This window comes from Pygocentrus nattereri, chromosome 3 (assembly GCF_015220715.1).
Source record: "Pygocentrus nattereri isolate fPygNat1 chromosome 3, fPygNat1.pri, whole genome shotgun sequence".
In the NCBI taxonomy this organism is placed as follows: Eukaryota; Metazoa; Chordata; class Actinopteri; order Characiformes; family Serrasalmidae; genus Pygocentrus; species Pygocentrus nattereri.
Window position 1 is genome coordinate 36,196,842 of NC_051213.1, and position 22,051 is coordinate 36,218,892.

Below are 22,051 nucleotides of genomic sequence, written 5' to 3' on the forward strand. Positions count from 1 at the left end.
GTCAGTGTCAACAACCAGGTTTCCAACCAGTCATTTGATTCGATTTAAAAAAAAAAGAAAGAAAAAAAGTTTTGCAAAAAATTGTGTAAAAAGAGAATAAAAAAGAGAAATAAATAGAAAAAGAGAATAAAACTCAGTATGTCAGGTTTGTAAAAACAAATGCAATAGCTCTAAAAAATGTTTGTTACTTTGCGACAGGCACCTTATGCTATGCAAAGGTATGTCTGTACATATGATCAGTCATATGACTATTTTATTTGCATAAAATATGATTTTATAATTAAATAATATAACTAATTTATTACGCAAATGCATTCTTACTGTAATTTGGTGAATTTCCTGTTTTATTAGCAAGAAAGATCCACTTTCTAGGGTGGGGGAAAAAACGATACAGCATAGTATTGTGATATTTTGTATTGTATCAACATTGTATCAATATGAAGTTGCCAAGTATCGATACTGTATTATATCAATTTTAATTTTTTATGATAGTGTTAGTTAGTCTGTCAGCTTGACAGTCATTTTTGCTGCAATAAAAATGATAGAAGTGAAATGAACAGACTGAAAAATGTATCTAAATAGATGAAACAGATGTTGACAAAGTTTTCCTTTGGGGGGAAAATTTTGCAGTTGAAAAAAGTTAATAAATAGTAATATACGCTAGAATATCACAATAATTGGAAAATTGCAGTACTATCTTATCATGACTTAAGTATCGTGATGATATCGTGTCATGGGGGCATTGGTGATTAAATACCCTACAAACTTCAAATAATACTAATAGATGAATATTAATAAATACTGCAATTTTTTATATTTCTCATTTCCATCAAGTCTTTTTATTTTATATGTTAAAATATGCATAAAAATACATGGAGGAAAGTTCAATTATGAATGGAACAGAGCAGATATCTTTATTAGAGATCTTCATTACCAGTTTCCAGTCCTGGATTTTGTATTCACAGGCTGGTTGGTATGACTCTAGGTAGATAATCATTTATGTCAATAGTCATTTACCTTTAACATTTACATTTATCAGCGAATACAGAACCAGAAACTGGATTAAAGGCCCAAATTTTAAGATCTCTAAAAGAGTGACTGATAAACTGTAAGTGAGAACACATGGGCTACAGTCAGTAACATATATTGTAACACATATATAGGGGACATATAAGGCAGCAGGAGCTTATGATGTGGCCACTGAATGCAAGTACAGGCAAGGAGTTGCTAATAAAATGGATGGTGACCATGGGCTGTCTTCATATTTGCAGGCTCAAAGTGCATTCAACCACTTCTCAACCAGCGGTGCGCTTGCAATACATGAGATATTGTGGTACCTGAAGACTGCCCAAGAAGTTCCCAGCTGTCATGAGCTTGAGTGACTCCTGCCAGGAGGGCGTGGTGCAGTTTCTTTCAGGGTCAATCTTCACTGAGTTCAGCCTCCGCTGGAAGAGCAGCAGCACACAATCCATAATCCGCATGATCAGGTGTGGCGGCCTGCCTAGTGTACGCACTGTGGCAATGTCTGATGGCTTGATCGTCTGGAGAAAGAGAAAGAGAGAGATGGATTTAGAGAGAAGCTGGGCTGGCAAAGTAGACACATGAGGAGAAGGTTCTCTGACATAACTGATCCGCCAGATAGAGGCGTTATGCCTGGAGGGCGAGTCTGAGCCGACGGCAGGCAGACTTCAGTGACGTGTGGGGACCTTGATGGATTAGCTTTATGGATGAAGCTGGAAAGGCGTGCTGTGGCATTCAGATGGTGCTTTATCGCACCGCACTCTCCGGATATGGACTCACACAGGGTTAGTGGCTAACGACTGATATTGATGTTCCATCATAAACAGGTGTGTGGGAGATTGCCTTGATTAAACACAGAATTGCTGTATTTGCCGACTCACAGGGTGGAAAGGAAAATCAAGGTGCTACAATTTTGCTGCTAGTTGAAAAAAATACTAGTTAATGCAGCATTTGAGCTGGATCAATGGAAAAAACAGTGGTAGAGAAGGATAAGACTGAGAACACATTCAGAAGCTGTTGAAGAGTGGTGAGAGATCTGCGTGCTCAAGAAAACAGAAGAATAAGTGTAAATAAAAAGTAGTGTGTAGTGGGGTAGCTGATAATAAGCCTGATGTACTAAGTCTTTTGCACGAGCTTTAGGCTCAAATCAGATGCATTTTGCTCACACTTTATGTACAAAACTGGAGCTTGAGCTTAAATGTGCAGTTTACACATCGTGAAGTGAGGGAGGGCCGTGCAAAGCCAGTTTTACATTAATTTTTCCCGCATCTTAAAACCAGGCAGAAATTTGCCTTAGGGTCTCCAAGTACATGCTGTCGTGCGACTTACATTAAAGATGATGGTCGATACAGATTAGACAGAGACACAGACCTTGAGCAAATACTGAAAGAATATATAATATCAGAATATCTCTAAGGTCCAGATGTATGTGTGTGAGATGTGTAACAAAATATGAAGCAATGCAGCCATAATATGTATATGCAGTTTGTGTTAATGTTTCATAAACACTGTTTTCTCTATTTTTAAGTTGGAGTAAAATGTAGAATGCATTGGTTTAACCACTGTCTCCTCATCATCGAATTCTTTATTTTTTGATGTTTTGACAGCTCCATTATTTCACTATACACAAGTGTTCAACATGGCCCAATATGTACAGTTATATCATATAGACAGCTGGTATTTGTACAAAAATCTACATGCACACAAATCCTTAGATGCATATAAATAAGTACTTTTGGTCACGTGCAAGAGTTTTATTACACAACAACCACAAGTGGTCATTGCCACTTTCTGCCATGAAAAGTGGTACTTTCTGTTGCTTTCTGCCCCCTAGCTGAGCACAAATGTCTGACATGACGTTGCACAGAAACATATCTATGACGATATAGTTAATAGAAAACTTTGCCGGATCTCATTTGCTGATATCAATGTATGTTTGAATCGCAATTTTAACACTGTTTGGATGCATACGCCTTTAAGAACTGGAGAGTAATGTAGAAGAGTGGGGGTTCATTTAAAGCAGCACTTCATCAAGAGGTGCAAACATGACTACAACAAGTAATGAAGGCTGGTGTGAATCAGTTGGAATGATGGCATTTGCATAAGGCAAGCCAGTGTGTATACTATGTTTTGTGCATGATAAGCAATGTTAGCACTGTTTGATCACAATCTTAGGGATACACAATATGCATCATGATTATTAGTTTTTCTGAGGTTTAATACGTTGGAACAGATAAAAAGTGCCTAATTTAAACATAATTTATTAATAATTTTTATTTAACCTTTCAGTAAATTAATTTAACAGGTGTAATTATGTTTTTGTAATGAAACATGCAGTTATTCAGAGCTCTTTTAAGCTTAGAAAAGCATACTGTGATGTAATGTCATGTACTTTATGGCAATATCAGTAGATATCATCATACTGTCCAGGCTAGGAAAGAGTAGCAACAGACGGTGTTGATGTCCATTTGGGAGACAGATGAGGGGAAAGTGGGGGGAATTTAGACAAGGAAAGCAACTGAGCAAAGTCTAGGGGAGTTGTGAAAAGGGCCACAGTAAGGTGGGCTTATGTTTGTGGGGGGTGAACTGGGGAACAAGAGCCGGAGGGGGTTGAATGACAGTGGAAATGAAGAGCGATTGGGGAGAGTGGAGGAGAAGTGCACTGAGCCTCTGGGGATTTTATGGAGGTGAGGCAGTGTGTGTGTGTGTGTGTTTGTGAGAGAGCTTCTGTCAGCCCCCTGCTCAGTGTGAACCCCTCCTGCAGTGGGTCCGCCATCAGCACCTCTATTTTTACACCCTCCCAGGCAGCCTGTAATTACACTGGAGCTGCAGGCACCATAGTGCCCTAAAAAACATCTGAAAACATCACGCACACACTGTCTCAAACACACACACACACACACACACCAGCCTATAACTCTGGTGTGTCTCTCCATCCTTATGTGCTCTACTTCCTTTCTTTTGCACCATTTATCACCTTTCCACTTTTCTGTTTTATAGAATAAAAAATCATGAGCAGCAATAAAGGTGAAAAGTTTAAAAAACAATCATCTGTAGTGGCATCCACTGGCTTAATTCCTAGGAGACTATTTTGGTCATTTTAACATGTATTCTCACACACTCTGAGGCTTTGTTTTTGTGGCTTACCGCACCAAGGTCAAATGGCTAATGTTTATGAAATTTGTCAGACATCTTCCTTTGAGACCTTATGCCTATTATAAATTGGGGCCATTCAAAAAACATCATGCATGTTCTAGTGCTGCCCTAATTCCACACAGTGCTTGGACCCCAGTGATTGCCATTTGTAATGTAAATTGAATATAGTGTAAACAGTCACTTAGTTCTCATAGCATTTACAACCATTGTCAGAAATCAGAGTATTTTACATCACTTTCTGATGAAAACTAAATGAGGCTTGATGTCTTGGTACCTAACACTGATAATTCACACAAATTAACCTTTTTACACCCAGAGCTACAAAGCTATTAACCCCTTAAATGACCAGGGTCTGCTGGTGGGCCGAGTTTTATTACACAATTCTATAACCTAAGAATAGCTCAGACTGAACTGAATAATCAGCCTCAGCATGTAATAAGCCTGGGATTTTAAGGGGTTAAAGAAAGAAATCCAAATATACAAAAATGAAACAAACTTCACCACACACAAAACATGGCTCTCTTTTTACATTTCAGAAACACAATCTTGGTTGGCCAAAAAAAATAACATGTCTGTTAGACCCTCCATCAGTCTAAATCCAACCTGCAGCGCTGCCTCTGCCTCTTCCAGTGCTGGCCTGGCTGCCTCCAGCTTCTCCTTCGCAATGGCCTTATCCGCTGAGATGCTGTCGACGATGGCCTGGGCTTTGTCCTTAACCTTCTGGACCTCAACTTTGACCTTTTCTGCTGCCTGAGCTTTCACTGTGACCTCCTTCAGTACCTGCGTGAGACACAGTAAGAACAGAACGTGTTTTTTTGTGTGGTATAACCTGTAGGCTTATACACTCACGTGACAGCAAACGCGAGCTTATAAATTTATCATCTTGACATCTTCTGAGCACAGTATTGATGTTTAGTTTGCCTGCAGCAGCTACATGCCTGCAGCAGGAGACTCAAAGCTCCTACTCTCTGTCACAAAACAGAGGCTCCTGGAGGCAGATGCACATACAGAAACACATACAGTCACCTCACACTTTATTAGAAACACTCATTTTCTACTTCCACTTACTGGTCACTGTATTAGGTCTATATACAATACTGTGGTAAAGTTCAGAGACCACTCTTGCAACTAAAACAGGCATTAAGTACAAATTCTTAATTTCTTAGAAGATATTTTTGAGAAGATTAGATATTAGATATGATAATGATATAAGACATCTAAGATATAAGATATAAGACATGAAAATTAAGTCAAAAAGCATTTAAAGCAAGATTAAAAGATCTAAGGAAAATGTAACTCTTAACAACTGAGCAACACCTGGTAGATCACCAAAACTGTCACCATCAGATAAACAGCAATTAAAGCTTCATCTTTGAAAGAAATTTAAGGTCCACTCTTGCTTCATATCTGAAAAAAATCCACAGGAATTTCTCTCTATCCTTCTACTGTGAGAAAACACCTCAACACTATGAGTCTGAAAGGATGTGTGGCTGTCAAGAAGCTGATACTGAGAAAAGGAAACAGACAAAAAATCTGAAATCAACCAAGCAAACTGCTGGTGTTCTAAGAACAATGGACTGACCACCCCAGAGTCCAGACATCAACATCATTGAATGTGTTTGAGAGTTTTTGGATCTTGAAAAACAGAAAATCAACCGTCACAGAAAAAACAACTTCAAAAATAGAAAATTCTTAAGTGCCTAAAACTTGGTCAGTAGGGGCAGTCATGGGCTGTAGGTGACCGGAAGGTCGCTGGCTCGATCCCCAGAGCTGACAGCACATGACTGAGGTGTCCTTGAGCAAGACACCTATCCCCCAACTGCTCCCCAGGCACTGCGGATAGGGCTGCCCACTGCTCCAGGCAAGTGTGCTCACTGCCCCCTGGTGTGTGTGTGTTCACTAAAGTGTATGTGGTGTTTCACTTCACAGATGGGTTAAATGCGGAGGTGAAATTTCCCCACTGTGGGACAAATAAGGGTCTGTTAATCTTTCTTAATCTATATGTTTCCAGCTTTTTTTTTACTGATGCTGAAAAATGAATGACTATTATTTAATGGCTGTTTTAACAGGAAATTAAATAAATGAAGGGTGGTCTTGGACTTATACACTACTGTGTACTACAACCCCAATTCCAATGAACTTGGGACGTTGTGTAAAACAAAAATAAAAACAGAATACGATGATTTGCAAATCCTTTTCAACCTATATACAATTGAATACACTACAAAGACAAGATATTTAATGTTCAAACGGATAAAGTTTATTGTTTTTTGCAAATATTCACTCATTTTGAATTTGATGCCTGCAACACGTTCCAAAGAAGTTGGGACAGGGGCATGTTTACCACTGTGTTACATCACCTTTCCTTTTAACAACACTCAATAAGCGTTTGGGAACTGAGGACACTAATTGTTGAAGCTTTGTAGGTGGAAATCTTTCCCATTCTTGATTGATGTACAACTTCATTTGCTCAACAGTCCGGGGTCTCTGTTGTCGTATTTTGCGCTTCATAATGCGCCACAAATTTACAGTGGGAGACAAATCTGGACTGCAGGCAGGCCAGTCTAGTACCCGCACTCTTTTACTACGAAGCCACGCTGTTGTAACACGTGCAGAATATCTTGCTGAAATAAGCAGTAACGTCCCTGAAAAAGACGTTGCTTGGATGGCAGCATATGTTGCTCCAAAACCTGTATGTACCTTTCAGCATAATGGTGCCTTCACAGATGTGCAAGTTACCCATGCCATGGGCACTAACACACCCCCATACCATCAGAGATGCTGGCTTTTGAACTTTGCGCTGATAATATTCCGGACAGTCCCTTTCCTCTTTGGCCCGGAGGACACGACGTCCATGATTTCCAAAAACAATGTGAAATGTGGACTCATCAGACCACAGGACACTTTTCCACTTTGCATCAGTCCATCTCAGATGAGCTCAGGCCCAGAGAAGCCGGCGGTGTTTCTGGGTGTTGTTGATATATGGCTTTCACTTTGCATGGCAGAGTTTTAACTTGCACTTGTAGATGGAGTGACGAACTGTGTTCACTGACAGTGGTTTTCTGAAGTTCCTGAGCCCATTTGGTAATATCCCTTACAGAATGATGTGGGTTTTTAATGCAGTGCCGCCTGAAGGATCGAAGGTCACGGGCATTCAATGCTGGTTTTCTGGCTCGCTGCTTACTTGCAGAGATTTCTCCAGATTCTCTGAATCTTCTGATGATATTATGGACTGTAGATGATGAAATCCCTAAATTTCTTGCAATTGCATGTTGAGAAATGTTGTTCTTAAACTGTTGGACTATTTGCTCACACAGTTGTTCACAAAGTGGTGAACCTCACCCCATCCTTGCTTGTGAACGACTGAGCCTTTCAGGGATGCTCCCTTTATACCCAATCATGACACTCACCTGTTTCCAATTAACCTGTTCACCTGTAGAATGTTCCAAACAGGTGTTTTTTGAGCATTCTTCAATTTTCCCAGTCTACTGTTGCCCCTGTCCCAACTTCTTTGGAACGTGTCGCAGGCATCAAATTCAAAATGAGTGAATATTTGTAAAAAACAATAAAGTTTATCCGTTTGAACATTAAATATCTTGTCTTTGTAGTGTATTCAATTGAATATAGGTTGAAAAGGTTTTGCAAATCATCATATTCTGTTTTTATTTATGTTTTACGCAATGTCCTAATTCATTGGAATTGGGGTTGTAGGTAGAAACAGTACAATATCACTTTTTTCCAATATCAATATCAACTGGAAGAAATACATAGCTAATCACATCACATCATACATTTTTACTTTCAGAATAGATTTGTTACAGTACTGGATTTGATCCTTTCCATATCCAGTTCAGCATTTTTTACTGATATTAGCGCAATACCGAAACTCAATGTTGTAATTGTTGTTAAGTGTTTCTAATACTGACACACATTCATTTGTACACAAGGCTCCACAATTTCATTTTAAGAAGTGCCACTGAATGAAAATAAAACAGATTCAGTGATCATCAGAATTCTGTTTGTAGGCAAAGGCAACATAATTTATGCCAGCCTTACGCATGCTGCTCTAGGTCCTTCTTAGGATGGTTATTCAGGCCTTTTTGTGAAATGATTTCTGATAATGTACATTATTTTAGGGCATCCATTTGCCTTGGCTGCAGTCGCACCAACCGACAGAAATAGAGGCAGGGAGTAAAATCACCCTGATGTGCATGAAGGAGTATGGATGGGGAGGTAGTGGCGCCTGTCTAATGGAGCACAGCGAAGGCTTTTCTGCCTTTGATGACGGCCACCGGGATTTTAAGTATTGGAAGGTGGCATGGTGCCATTACGAGGCCCAAATGAAATGACATTCCACTGCTTAGAGATGCAGCAGCCAGCCTGCAGCCAGAAAGCTGGTGAACTGAAGCGCACTTGAACTAATATATTTGTTGAGAATCATTAGCCAATTGGAAGAAAAAAAAACATCTTTTTTTCTATCTCCCAGTTACATGATCAGTTTGACTTTTGGCAATGGGGAGGCAAATCATGTCCCTTCACATTGATGGAGAACAAGGAAGGCGATTTCTGAAACCAGGCACTGCTGAGTAAAATGCCTCGTTTTGATGGGTGAATCAACCCCAATCAACCCCCTCTGGCCACACACACACACTCACACACATACGCACCATGTCAGCTTTCTCATTGGCAATCTTCAACTCCTTCTCCTTCACCTCCAGCTCTTTGCTGAGAGCAGCGACTGACTCAGAGGCTTCCTTCAACTTCTGCAGGCCTGTATTCATTCTGGCGTGTAGAGAAGCATGATTACAAAGCCCTTGAGACATGTTCCAGTACAGTTACTTCTTTTCCAAGAAAGGGACAAGCCAGAAATGGATGCAATACAAAGCTAGAGTGACCAGTGCCCCATCTATCCTGTCTCACTTTCTGCTAAATATGTTTAAATTGCTTCAAAACGTCTATGCACTACTGTTAAATTACCTTTTTATTAGTACATTTAACAGCCGTGATGTTATTCACGATAACACATGACCTTGAGCGTTCTATTGTTTTTATTCAACAGTTAAATAAATAAAGTAAGAAATAAATAAACTGGGCCGTGAACGTGGCTTTTAATATGGTTTAATGTTAGCATTTCCTTCCACCAAATTATAGTTCCTTAACAAGCAATTTGTTGCTAATGAACTCCACTCACTCGCTGTACAGTTTGCTGTAAGCCTTGCCTTTTGAAGTACAGATTGAGCCATAACACTGCCAAAGTATAGTTACAAGTGTAGCTCAGTTTTGTAAATTTTTGCCAGATCAATATTAATGTTGTTTTGTTCCAGCCAATCTGTAAAGCATCTTACATCACATTTTGTTTGGCAAATGGTATTCGGTTCATTTCTGGCTAATTCCAGGTTGTTTAGCTGTTCTTCTGTCACAGCTGCCGAATGAAAAGCTGCTCAGTGGTAATAAGTTTGTAAATTTATTGTAGTCTCATCTTCAGAGTCTGACCAAATCGGCTGTTGGTCAAATGTGATCTTAAAAGTATCCGTTTTCTGTTTGTGCGCAAAATAAAAATGTTTAACTGGTGTGAGCATCTTCTACAGCTGTCAAAGTCGTTGCTTAGCAATGGTGTAAAATTATTACAATTATTACCAAAATTATTTATGCTAGTTGAATCCTATAAATGCTTTGATTCATCTCAACACCCAAAGAACATCTCTGATTGGTCAGCATGCTCACAACATACAATAAGACATTCAGATGCTAATTTGTGTACTGGTTAGAGACACATTTGTATTTCACAGACTTTCAAGATGTCAATGTCAAGATGTCAATGGCTGTGCCCCAAACTGAAAGCAGCTGTCTTGATGTCTATGCTGTCTCATAAGTCAGTGCCTTAGAAGGCGGTGTTGTGATGAAGGTACTGGCAACCGAACTGCATTTGAGACGTGCTTCGCAGGCAGTGATATTTTGTTACCAAGAAACAACAGCTCATGGCTAGCTGTTAGTGTTAGACATTAGCATCTTTTACCTGAAAATAATGTCTTTTACAAAGACTAGCATGCTTTTTATAACCAAAATAAAAAGTATTGTATTTGTACACAAACTGCTACACAGTTCACACAGTTGTACACAGTTCTGCAATTTTTTTCCAAAATTTTTCCAAAAACCTTTTAAACATAGTACAGATGTTGGAGGAAATCAAGCAAAACTCAGCAGGCACTTTATACAAATATTCAATTCGGTCATGACTGGGAGCCTTCCTGCCTTAGAACAGTGCGTGAGTTGAGAGCGTTTATTACGTTTCAGACACAGCCAGTGTGCAGCCCTACTAAACAGGGTAGATACTGCTTTGAGGCATCTTGCGTACCGGTTGGCGAGGGTTTGGACTTCCAAGTGCTTCTCTTTGTAGATGGTCTTGTAGCCCTGGATGAAAGACAGGTAGGACTTGGGGGTGACGTGGGTCGAACGACGATATCTCAGGAAGTAGTCCACGCACTTCTCAGCCACGCCGTCTTGGAAGGAGCCCATGCACTGTACCACCTCCCCTTTGACCTGAGGGGAGCAGTCAATGTCATAGGTGGACAAGAAGTGCTCCGAGACTGTGGTGAAAAAAAAGGAGAGGAAAAAAAGGAAACAAGGAAAAATGAAGAAAAGACACACTCCATTTATCTAACAATCATGGCAAAGTCACACTTGATTCCGTTAAAGAGACTGCTATGACAGCTTTCATAATTGTCCTCCAATAGGTTTGGCTAAATTGATGCTCACAGCCTGGCTGAATGAATGTTCCCATTTGGCCACTTTGAAATAGAGCCTGGTGACAAATGAAAAACCATTTGCTGGTTTAGAGTAAATCAAGGAAAGCTAGTGAGTGGACATTTATCAGTGATTGCTTAGCTTAACAATAGGCCAGTATTGTTTAGGGACAGATTGCATGTGCTGTATGTGTTACCACAGGCATGACAATTTGCACAGTTCTTATAGCAGGCGGGACAATTTTAGTTTGTTTGAACGTTTTACTTTTAAAACCTCTAAAGGTATCCGTGGTAATTTGCTATAGTGAACATACAATACACATTGCAGTGACTTTTACCACCTGGGCTCATACTAGTGTTTTTAGCTCTAACAAACCAGGTGCCAGCAATACTTTTTGAGAATTTGGTGATGGCCCCTTAGACTTGTTTAAATCTGCTGAAAGATAAGTTACAGCATGTGCATGTTGGGTACGCTGAGCATATTAAAATGTATTCATGTGTACAGTCTGGGTTTCCTGTGCACTGTCATGTGTTCTAGCACTCTGTAAAAGATGCAAAAGGCTTCCTTTATTGCACAAATGAGCGTGCAAACTCATTCAGAACACACTTTGAATAGGTAAGCACTTACAACCCTGTTTCCAAAAAAGTTGGGATGCTGTGAAAAATGTAAATAAAAACAGAATCCAGTGATGTGCAAGAAATTTAAATCATACATTTAAGTGAAATGGTACAAAGATAGCATATCAAATGTTGACACAGATTTTTTTGTTCTTTTCTTGAAAAATATAGGGCCATTTTGAATTTGATCCCATCTACACATTTTAAAAAAGTTGGTACAGGGCAACAAAAGGCCTGTAAAGGCTGGCTGTGATCTTGGGGCCCTCAGGCAGTTCTGCATTAAAAACATCTGTAGTGGAAATCACTGCATTGGCTCAGGAACACTTCCAAAAACCACTGTCTGTGAACGCAGTTCAACTCTACATCCGCAAATGCAAGTTAAAACTCAACCATGCTAAGTAGAAATCATATTTTAAAAGGATCCAGAAATGCTGCTGCCTTCTCTGGGTCTGAGCTCCTTTAAGATTGAAACTGATTAAAACTGAGGCTAAGTGGAAAAGGGTGCTGTGGTCAGACAAATCAAAATTTTTAATTCTTTTTGGAAATAATGGGTACTGTGTCCTCAAACCCCAGCTTGTTATCAGTACACAACTCAAAAGCCAGCATCTGTGATGGTATAGGTGTACATTAGTGTACATGGCATGACTTCTATATCTATTCAAGCACCAATAACACTGAACAATATATACAGGTTTTGGAGCAACCTCCATATGGTGCCTTTTTCAAAAAAAACCTTGCTTATTTCAGCAAGACAGTGACAAACCAGATTAAATGGCAGCATTAGCCCTTTTTGTGTCTGACTTAAAAGGTAAAACAGTTTTCCACAAAATGCTAATATCCAATGTGCAATGACACAAATTAGTAAATGCTATTTCCCTTTACAACAATGTGTCATGCCAGTCCTAAGGCTCCTCAGCAATCCATGCTAATTAGCCAACTACCAAGGCTGTGAGCTGAAGCAGGTGTGTAAAAGCACAAAAAAACCCAATCTGTGCAAATACATATGTGAACCCTGAGAGATTTCAATCTTCACAAATTCTGCCTGGATCTGTGCTAAAGGTGAATGTTTCCTCCATCCTTTTTTGCTACTGTATTTCTAAAAAATGTATAGGCACAATAAAGCTGGCAGATATTTGAAACAGAGGGTGCTATCAAAGAACGAACCCTTACAGGGGTCAAGGCACTTGAGGTTGCCAATAATGCTGCTACATTATTGATGACAGAAGAGCTGGAAGTGTAACTGAATGAAAAAGAGCAACTATCTGCTTTGAAAGCTGTTCTCATTGGAGATGCTTTGATGCTTTGAGTTTTGCCCTTAGCTTGAACTGGTTCAAGTTGGTTCAGTTCAGTTACCCTGGTTCAGTTACCCTCTTGGCAACTGGTGGCAGCCAAAATATAACCATTAGCTATTAAACTGGTGCCAGAATGAACCAGTGGAAGACAATGAAAGTAAATGCTTGTAAGATTTGAGGATGGTTGTTTACCAGGCTAGAAGGAAAAAAAACCCATAGGCAGAATGTCACATCCCATACAATTAAAGCAGGAATCAACATGGATGACGAGCAGCTGGTGCAGACCTGCGATGAGGGCATCTTTCGGCCAGCGGCTGAACCAGTCCATGGTGCATCCCGAGATGAGGGCAGGGAACTTCAGCGCTCGGTTTCGGAATTTCTCTCCCACCGGTGAGAAGCACAGCACCACATGCAGGTTCTGCCGCACCCTGCTCATGAAGTACTCGTAAAGGTTTTCGTTGGTGGGTGGGCGCCGTGAATATTCCCGTTTCATGACAGGGATGAGGTCACTGAGGATTTCATCAATCTCATCGCGAGCAAACAAGCTGGACACCTGGGGACGACATCATATTTCCAGAGACATTAAACTATCAGGTTTACACAATTTTCCTCTTAACCCAAGTTCAGTTGATCAACTAAGACAATTAAACGCTGGAAGTTTCCTTCTTTAATTTTGCACTGGAAGGGGGTGTAGGGTGTATTAACTGAGGCATACAGTTTGCTTAATGGTTATAAGCTTCCCTAGCTTGTTAGCTAAATCAGCTGTGTAAAAACGTAAGAAGTAACATTTTGGCTGATCCACAGATTTGGGAAGTAATAAAAAAACATGGTATGTAACAATCAGGATACAAAAAAAGTAACTGTCTTCTGTTACAGTTGCAGAAAAAAATATAATAATCAGACCACAGATACATACACAGAAATCGGTAAATACTAGCAGGATTACATTCAAATCACTCTTATTACTCACAGTGGTTTTCCTGCCTGTGTCTGTGTCTGCAAGCTTAATTGGTCTGCTAAAGTTTGTGCTAGATTTCCCTCCTGAAGGGAGACAGCCTGCTGCGATAAGCAACAAACTCTCACAAAAGAACACATTTCACAGCAAACATGTTTACTATGAAAATGATATTATGGTATTATGACTGAAAAAGTTATGCTACAGTTCTCTTTTGTGATGTAATACCTTTCATTTCAACAGTTTCATTTGCTGCTGTTCACTGGAGTGATATACACTTGTTCTTGTTGGAACGCTGCACATTAGCCATTAAAATCGAGTTGAGGTGAAAAGTTTTCCATATGGCATAAAAAGTGACCCTAACTGAGAGGAGTAGCACATCGCTATATCTCACAGGGTCATCTAAACTTTCATTTTATTGGGACAAAGCGGGGTTATGAAGGTGAGGGAGCACAGTATTCCAACATTTCACATATTTCCAAACTTCTTATCTGAATACCTGAATTAGCTGAATTAACTTCACCAAAACATTAAATAACATTTTCTAATGAAAGTACGGGTAGCACACATAAAGCATAGACAATTTTACATCACCCAAACACATCAGATTCGGTTCCCTTATTATTGTTTTTTTTATTTTTAACAGGTGATCAATAATCTGCACCTGAATACTTTAAAGTAACCCCCCCCCAAAACTTGTGATGTCTTACTAAAGCATTTCTTTAAACTGAGCATGTGCTAGACAGACTCACATGACTGATGACACAATTATTCTTCAATATGCTAAAACATTAGCCACCCAAAATAGTGCTGCAAGTAATGGCACTTGTCGACAGGCAGAATATTGCAGAATTAGAACTGAATAAGCTCACGGCTGAAACCAAGTGATAAATAACACTCTGACCGGATTATGTACACTCCCTGCTGTGTGATAGAATATTGTACAAATCACAAGTCTCAGTGCTAGAAAAACACAGCCGTGATCAAGGGAGCTGTCTGGCCACATTCCTGCATGATTCATCTCCTAGATGTGCTCAGTCTTTGGATAAAATCTCGGTCAGGGAAGGTGCATGCTGGGACTTGGTGCCTCCTGCCTGTCATCAGCCCCTTCAGAGGAGCTTAAGAGCTATGGGATGAACAGGTGCCCCTGTGTTTCATTAACATTTTCAAGCAGGAGGAGCAGCGGCTCCTCCAACGGGGGCCGCTCTCCTTCCTCAAGTGCTTAACTGCATGATTAATGGCATAACAACTCTGCCCCAGAGCAGCTGAGAAAGCCGCCTCCAGCTCAAAGAAACAGCAGAACGCAAGAGTGGCTCCCTCGGAGGGGATGGAAGGGCTGTTTCAGGGAAACTCAGCCGCCCCCCTTGAGAATGCAAAGCTTAACCATTAGCAGCAATTATCACAAGTGATAACATAAAACAAGTGCTATAATTATTTATCACTCCTAGCTCATTGAAAGAAGAAATTGTGCGCTATTCTAAACTTTTAATCAATGCACGTTTGTTAATCAATGCATTTATGTTTGTACGTAGAAGAGAAGCTTTGGTCATGTGCTGTAAAATGATTCAATATTTTTACTTAGGGTCATTTTACACACCTGTGATTTGTTTGATTACAATTAGTGTCTGTGTATAAAAAGTCAATGAGCTTCTTGTTCTTCTTCTTCCCTGTACATTTCAGCTAGAGCTTTGTCTTTGCTGGATACTGAGACTTGGGGAAAATAAGAAACTGTCCTGCAATAAAAGGTAGCTGAACTCTATAAATCAGAAGAATAATATAAATGTCGATCAGTAGTGCTCAAACTCTAATAAAGAAATTGAAAATTAGGGGTTCTGTTGATAATAAGACACAGTCAGGTAGACCAACAGAGATTTCAGCCACAACTGCCAGGAACACTGGTCAGGATGCACAGAAAAACCCACAAGCAACTTCAGCTGAAATACAGGCTCCTCTGCAAAAAAAAGTAATGTGGCTGTTTCAAAAGGCACAAGGAGATAATTGAACCAAAATGGGCTGCACAGTCAAGCTGCCAGAAAAAAAATTAATGCACCAATGCCACAAAACAGCTGGAACACAATATATCAAATTGCACCTGGGCAGGCCTTAAAACTTCTATAACAAAGACATTTGGAGTGATGAGACCAGAATTGGACTTTATGGTCACAAGCATCAACGCTGTGTTTGGAATGGACTCAACAAGGCCTATGATCAAAAGTACTCCATTTTGGGAAGCATGAAGATGGATTGGATGCTGCTCTTGGGATGCTCTTGGACTTTACAACAAACACAAGGCCTAGTCAACCAGTAGCTAACAGCACTTTGTCACTTTGGGGAGATCTTAAAGGAGGAGCTCATGCAAGACAACCTAAGAATTTACAAGACCTAGAGGCTTTTTGCCAAGAAGAGTGGGCAGCTTTACCATCTGAGAAAAGCCTCATCCACAACTCTCACAAAAGGCTGCAGGCCGTCATTGATGCTAAAGGGGCAATACACAGTCTTAAGAATGAAGAGCATGCAAACTTTTGAACGGTGGGCAGTGTTTTCTTCATTGCTATGTTTTGTTTGATGATTGTGCTATTCTGTGATGCTTTACAGTTTAATTGTATTGTAAATGAATGATCTACTATTGTCATAATATCTTCATCAGTATAATATTGATTGTACACTTGACATTTACATGAAGTGCCGGAAAATTTTGTTAACCTGTGTTTGAGTCATTAATATGTAGGATATATGACCATGCATCTGACTCTTAAATGATTATGAGTACCACCATTTGCCACGTTTTTTGATTGTCAGACATTAAGACAACTGGAAAAAAGTCAGAAGGTCAGTCATGAGATCTGTTGATACAAAATGTAAATTGCATGCAAATGTAATACATTATGTACCTCTGTAATTATGTCATTAAGTATTAACATTTAAACAGAATGGCGAAAAGGTAGTGATAACTATAGACTTTAAGACTTAAACAAACCCATAGCAACTGGCTGGCTCTGGACCTTTCTTGCACAGTGCTTCATAAATATTCTTAGTTAGCGTTCAGTGGGATCTCATCCACCCACATGGGACACACAGTTGATCATTTCCAATGTGTGTCAACTGAAGCCCGTCTGCTTCTGAGAGCATCTGTCAAGTCCCAGCAGTGAGCCATTCTGCTAAAGCGATTGTCTGTCTCACAGTTTTCTTAGTTATCAAACAAAAAGTGAACAGAGAAAATGTCTTTTATATGGCCTAGACAAACCTAACACAAAGTGGAGTATCAAATATTCAGTTTCAACACTTCAGCTTATGTAAACATGTCTAGAGTAATTACTGCTGTTTTGCTAGACTATTTTAATAGAATTAAATCATGAATTACATAGTTACGTAAGTAATTACATTGATTTACATTCTAGATAAACAGGTTTGACTTTGCACTTCCTTTTGCTCAGGACAATGACAAAGCATGATAAAAATGTTAAATATGTTTTCTCTTTTTGCAATGCAAGACAAAACACTAGGTATGTCAATGATTCATTAACCATTAACTGTAACAAGTAGCATCTGGCCAAAGGTGCTGAGTAATTTTGACCAGATGCTACATGTGCCAGCAGACTGTGTAGTAGACTGACTCATGTGGATATGTTGGCTGTTTCTCAACAAAAATGAATATGATATTTAGCCACATGGCACAATGTGAATCTAGGCTATAACTAAACATTATGTTGCTTCTGTTAAGCATAGCCTTAAGCTATAGCTTACGGTGGAGTTAATTAGCTCAGGGCTAGTCTATGTAGTCAAAAAACCTAAAAGCTTGGGCTTCTAATATTGATGGTAAATGTAAGTAAGTAGACAACATTTAGGGATGGAATGCAACACATCCCAATATTATTGATATGTAGAATACATATTAATAGTACTGAGAACATTCAGAATACAGAAATTAGATATCCGTATTCAGTCCAAGTAACATTTTGTAAAGTCAGTATTCAGAAAACAGTTACCTTGTACATTTTTACAATGTTTACAAAACTAACTTATTATTAATAGCAATCTTCAAAAGAAACGAAATGCTTGTTTATGATATTTTAGTATCAATGCACGGCATGTAGCAAACATGCTCGTTAAGACAAATTCTAAAAAAGACCTCAATTAATGGTTTCTTTACAAACACTGAAGCGCCTACTAAAGTCTGAGTAGGCTGATAAATCACTGTGATGAACAGTTATTAATCTCAGTGTTACTGAGCTCTGCTAAAGCCTGAGTAGAGGGACAATGGCCTAGGCCTCTTAGTTTCAGTGAATGGAAATCTTAATGCTTCAGCTTCCAACTTTGTAGGAACAGTTTGTAGAAGGCACTTTTCCCCAGTGCACAAAGCAAGGTCCATAAATCACGAGTTTAATGTGAAAGATCTTGACTGGGCTGAGCCCTGACCTCAACCCCATGAAACACCTATGGGATGAACTAAAACAGAGCCATGCCCTCTTTTCCAACATCAGTGTCTGACCTCATAAATGCTCTTCTGGATAAATGGGCAAGCATTTCCACAGACACACTCCAAAAACTAGAAAGCTTCCTAGAAGAGTGGAAGCTATTATAGCTGCAAAGGGGGACTAACTCCATATTAATGCCTATGGATTAGAATGGGATGTCACAAAAGCTCCTATACATGTGGGTGTGCCAATGCTTTTGTCCATATAGTGTATTTGCAAGTGATAAGTTTACAGTGGACTTGAAGCAGGTGGCAAATTAAGCCAACAACAATTTATTTACAAGAAACACCTCTTCTACTGCAAGTAAGTCACTTTTGCATGACCAGGCCTCCCACATTCCTATGGCAGCATGAGCCAGTAATGGGATGCCACAATGTTGCACGTTTATAATGCTGAATGTTCTAATACAGTGAAAATATCAACATAAGGCAAATTAGGTCCTTCCTAATCTTGCTGTATTACAAAATGTATCAAATCAAGACACCACTGTACTGCATCCAAACTGACCACCTCTTCTACGTCTAAACATCATGTGTCCAAAGATTAGAATCTACCCTTTCAGAATCCCTTCAGTGAAAAATAATCTATATTAAAGTACAATTTTTATCACTGATGTCAACTGTGACTCATAAGAGGCTGAAAATATCTAATATAATAGAGATATTACACCAGACTGAAATATCTGTTGTAAATGTTCATCTTCTTGCTGAGTTCTAAACAAACCCAAAGAGTTCTCAGAGCTTCAACAAATGCATCTTTCCATTCCTCCTTTCCCCTCTATTCAGACTGACCTTGTAAGGGACTACAGGCTCCTTTCTGTTTCTCCTCTCTGTTTCCTCAGCCACAACATTGCAGTTTTTTTCTCCATTACTACAGTGGTCTAGTTTCGTAGCTAGTCTTGCTATTCTTTTCTTTTCTATGGCCTCTTTTTGTCCCTAAAAGCTTGCCTAAGCCTGGCTGAAAAGACTTTTTTCCTCCATTTATAAGAGCTTATTCTTGTACCCAATGTGGTGCAAATGTCTTTGCTCACGTCCGTTCTGTGAGTAATGAAGTCTATTCAGTCTCCATTAAATCCAGTCAGCAGTATTCTCCCCTCACAGACACTGCTACATGTGCCTTATGGAACACACTACATACTACTGAGTCCAATAACTGGAGGCTGTATCTGGGAAGTTTGATCATGTAAGACAGAACACAAACATTGGGTAGAATTAACAACATACATTACGTTACTAACATCTAGTAGTAGTGGGCACTATGGACAAACATTTATAGCACAGTATTATTAAAATTTCTTGCATTTTTTTTTTATATTTTGGATGCTTAAGTAAGCCTATTTTTGTAGGTTAACTGTAGCTAAAGAAAACCTGCAAAAATGTCATTGCACAAAATAATAAAAACAAAACTGAACAATATGATAGATTAACCTACGTCAAGACTGTTTTCTAACACTAGCCCTACAGTTCTGGCTTCAACAACCTCTTATGCTGCATTCACGTATCAGAGAAGATCTTTAGCAGTGTTGATTACTCAGTACAGTCTGAGAATGGCTAGGCTAGCTTTTAGTGCTGAATCTGCTTGGAATGATCTCCAGAAACATTTGAAATTGGAGCTATTTATCTCCCTGATCAATATGAAGATAACCATTGTTTTTATTTTGATTATATTTGATTTTTGTGCTGCCTACTCATTTATCTCAACATGTATCTCAACACAGTCTCAATGTGACTACCCTTGTTGCTGCTCGACCTTTTAAAGAACCTAACACAACAACATGTGGCTGATTTTCACTGTTCCCAAATAGAAAGGGAGTGGATTTGGGGCAGACAGTAAAATTTGGGCATAATGTTTAAAAAAAAATGGCTATGGCAGCCACGACTCGACTCCCTTCGTTCTTACCAAGGAGCCACTGAGAAGAAGCGGATTGTTCGTGAATGCAAAATCAAACTGCTTTTAAATTCTAATCACTGTGACTTCAAACACATCACCCACAAATTACTCTCAAATCTCCATGTGCCACACTTCTCTGCCTCCTCCCGCCATCTCTGTATTCTCTGCAGTCTCTCTCTCTCTCTCTCTCTCTCTCTCTCTCTCTCTCTCTCTTTCTCTCTCTCCAGAGGCTCCTCCTTGTCTTTCTTTCGCCACTTGCTCTATGATGGATGTGCTCCCTAGCGAGAAGGCGGTGCCAGTTTTCTTTGGCAGGTGCCACCATCCACAGCAGAGCCCTGCTGATTTTTAGCCCCCCTGACTAACCCATCTGTCTCTCTATTACACAGGCAGGTTTTTTCTCTAAGTTCTCCCATTTCTGAGAACTCAACTTATTCAACCATTAACACATACAACACAGGTTGAAGTCTGTTACAGGAGGGACAGCTTGGAATACTGGTGTTGTCACTCAGCCACTGCACTAACTTAGCTCATGTTTTTCACTCAAGCAGCCAATAAAAAGCAGTAAAGCAGTGTTTTTCTAGATTTTCAGGACAAAAAAATGAAAGCAAACTAAAGAAAAACAGTGGTGATTTATACATTTATAACATTTAAAAAAATAAACCTGCACATGAGCCTAAAGTCACCATGCTCAACGCCAAGCACTGGTCAGAGAGATATAAAGACATAAAACCCCCCAGAATTGTGCTCTGGGGCAGTAGAACTGTGTTCTTCGAAGTGGTGGAGCGCCATCCAATACCTATGGGATGAGCAGGAGTGGAGTTTGTGATCCAGAACTGATGGTCCAATATCAGTGCCTGGTCTCATTAATGCTCTCATGACTGAATGCAATCAAATCCTCACAACAATATTCCATATATATAAAGTCCAGACAAGGTATAAAAAAAAAGGTATGTGTTGTGTGTGTGTGTGTATGTGTGTGTGTGTGTGTGTGTGGGTGTGTGTGTGTGTGTGTGTGTGTGTGTGTGTGTGTGTGTGTAGGTCTGTAGACTGGCTTGTCTGGAAGCATGCAGGGTGACGACAGGGTGCTGACCTCTCCGGACGCGAGGACGTTGTTCATGTACTCCAGGAAGGACTCGTCCTTGATCTCGTTGTCAGTAAAGATGAAGCTGACGCCTTTGCCCTGCTGGCCTGCTGTCCTGTACAAGCCCTTCAGGTCCTCCATCAGGTTAGCAGTGTTATAGGAACTAGAGCAAGAAAGAAAGAGAGAGAGCGAGAGAGAGTGAGAGAGAGAGAGAGAGAAAGAGAGAGAGAGAGAGAGAGAGAGAGAGAGAGAGAGAAATAGTGAGAAGTAGTGAGAAGAGATAAAACAGCATGGCACACTTATATGTTAATATATGTTAATACATTTAATGTATAAAAGAAAGAGAGTGGCCATGTGTATATTCTGTCTGAAGGACAGAACAGATGTGCTCTATGCATTAAAGGCAGTGTTTCAGTGTTTATGAGGTAAGCCATTATTCATATCTAAAGGGTGTTACTACAGGTTACCTAAGTAATTTGTTATGTTCAGTCAAAGTGTGACTGGGCACGTGTAACAACAATGAGCTATGTTATTTTTCCATCTACGCGCAGTAGCAGCAGACATGACAGGATGGCATTGAACCAGCTTTAAGCAGCTTAAAAAATGGCAAAAAGCTGCTGACAGTGAGATGACACAATAAGACACAGGTAGCTACACGATGCATTGCTGACATAGGTTATCAATTATGGCCTCACGTCTTATTGAGGTGTGAGTGAATGATAAAAAAAATGTTGAAAGTTTTCTGCCACTTGCTTGTTGCTGCTAGAGTTCACAGGAAACCTATGCTAGCTGTACATGAATCAGAATTGGCTCCAAACTCC

At 39.7% G+C, this 22,051-nt stretch overlaps 1 protein-coding gene across 1 annotated transcript in view; it reads right to left on the minus strand.

The window, feature by feature from the left end:
* dnah5 (dynein, axonemal, heavy chain 5) overlaps positions 1-22,051 on the minus strand; it is a 181,501-nt gene that overhangs the window by 37,485 nt on the left and 121,965 nt on the right. The window contains exons 55-60 of the mRNA XM_037536137.1: positions 21,240-21,393; positions 13,115-13,382; positions 10,532-10,763; positions 8,844-8,958; positions 4,780-4,956; positions 1,338-1,541 (exon numbers count right to left, since the gene is read on the minus strand). Coding sequence (XP_037392034.1) covers positions 1,338-1,541; positions 4,780-4,956; positions 8,844-8,958; positions 10,532-10,763; positions 13,115-13,382; positions 21,240-21,393 — 1,150 coding nt within the window. The remainder of the gene's footprint in view (positions 1-1,337; positions 1,542-4,779; positions 4,957-8,843; positions 8,959-10,531; positions 10,764-13,114; positions 13,383-21,239; positions 21,394-22,051) is intronic.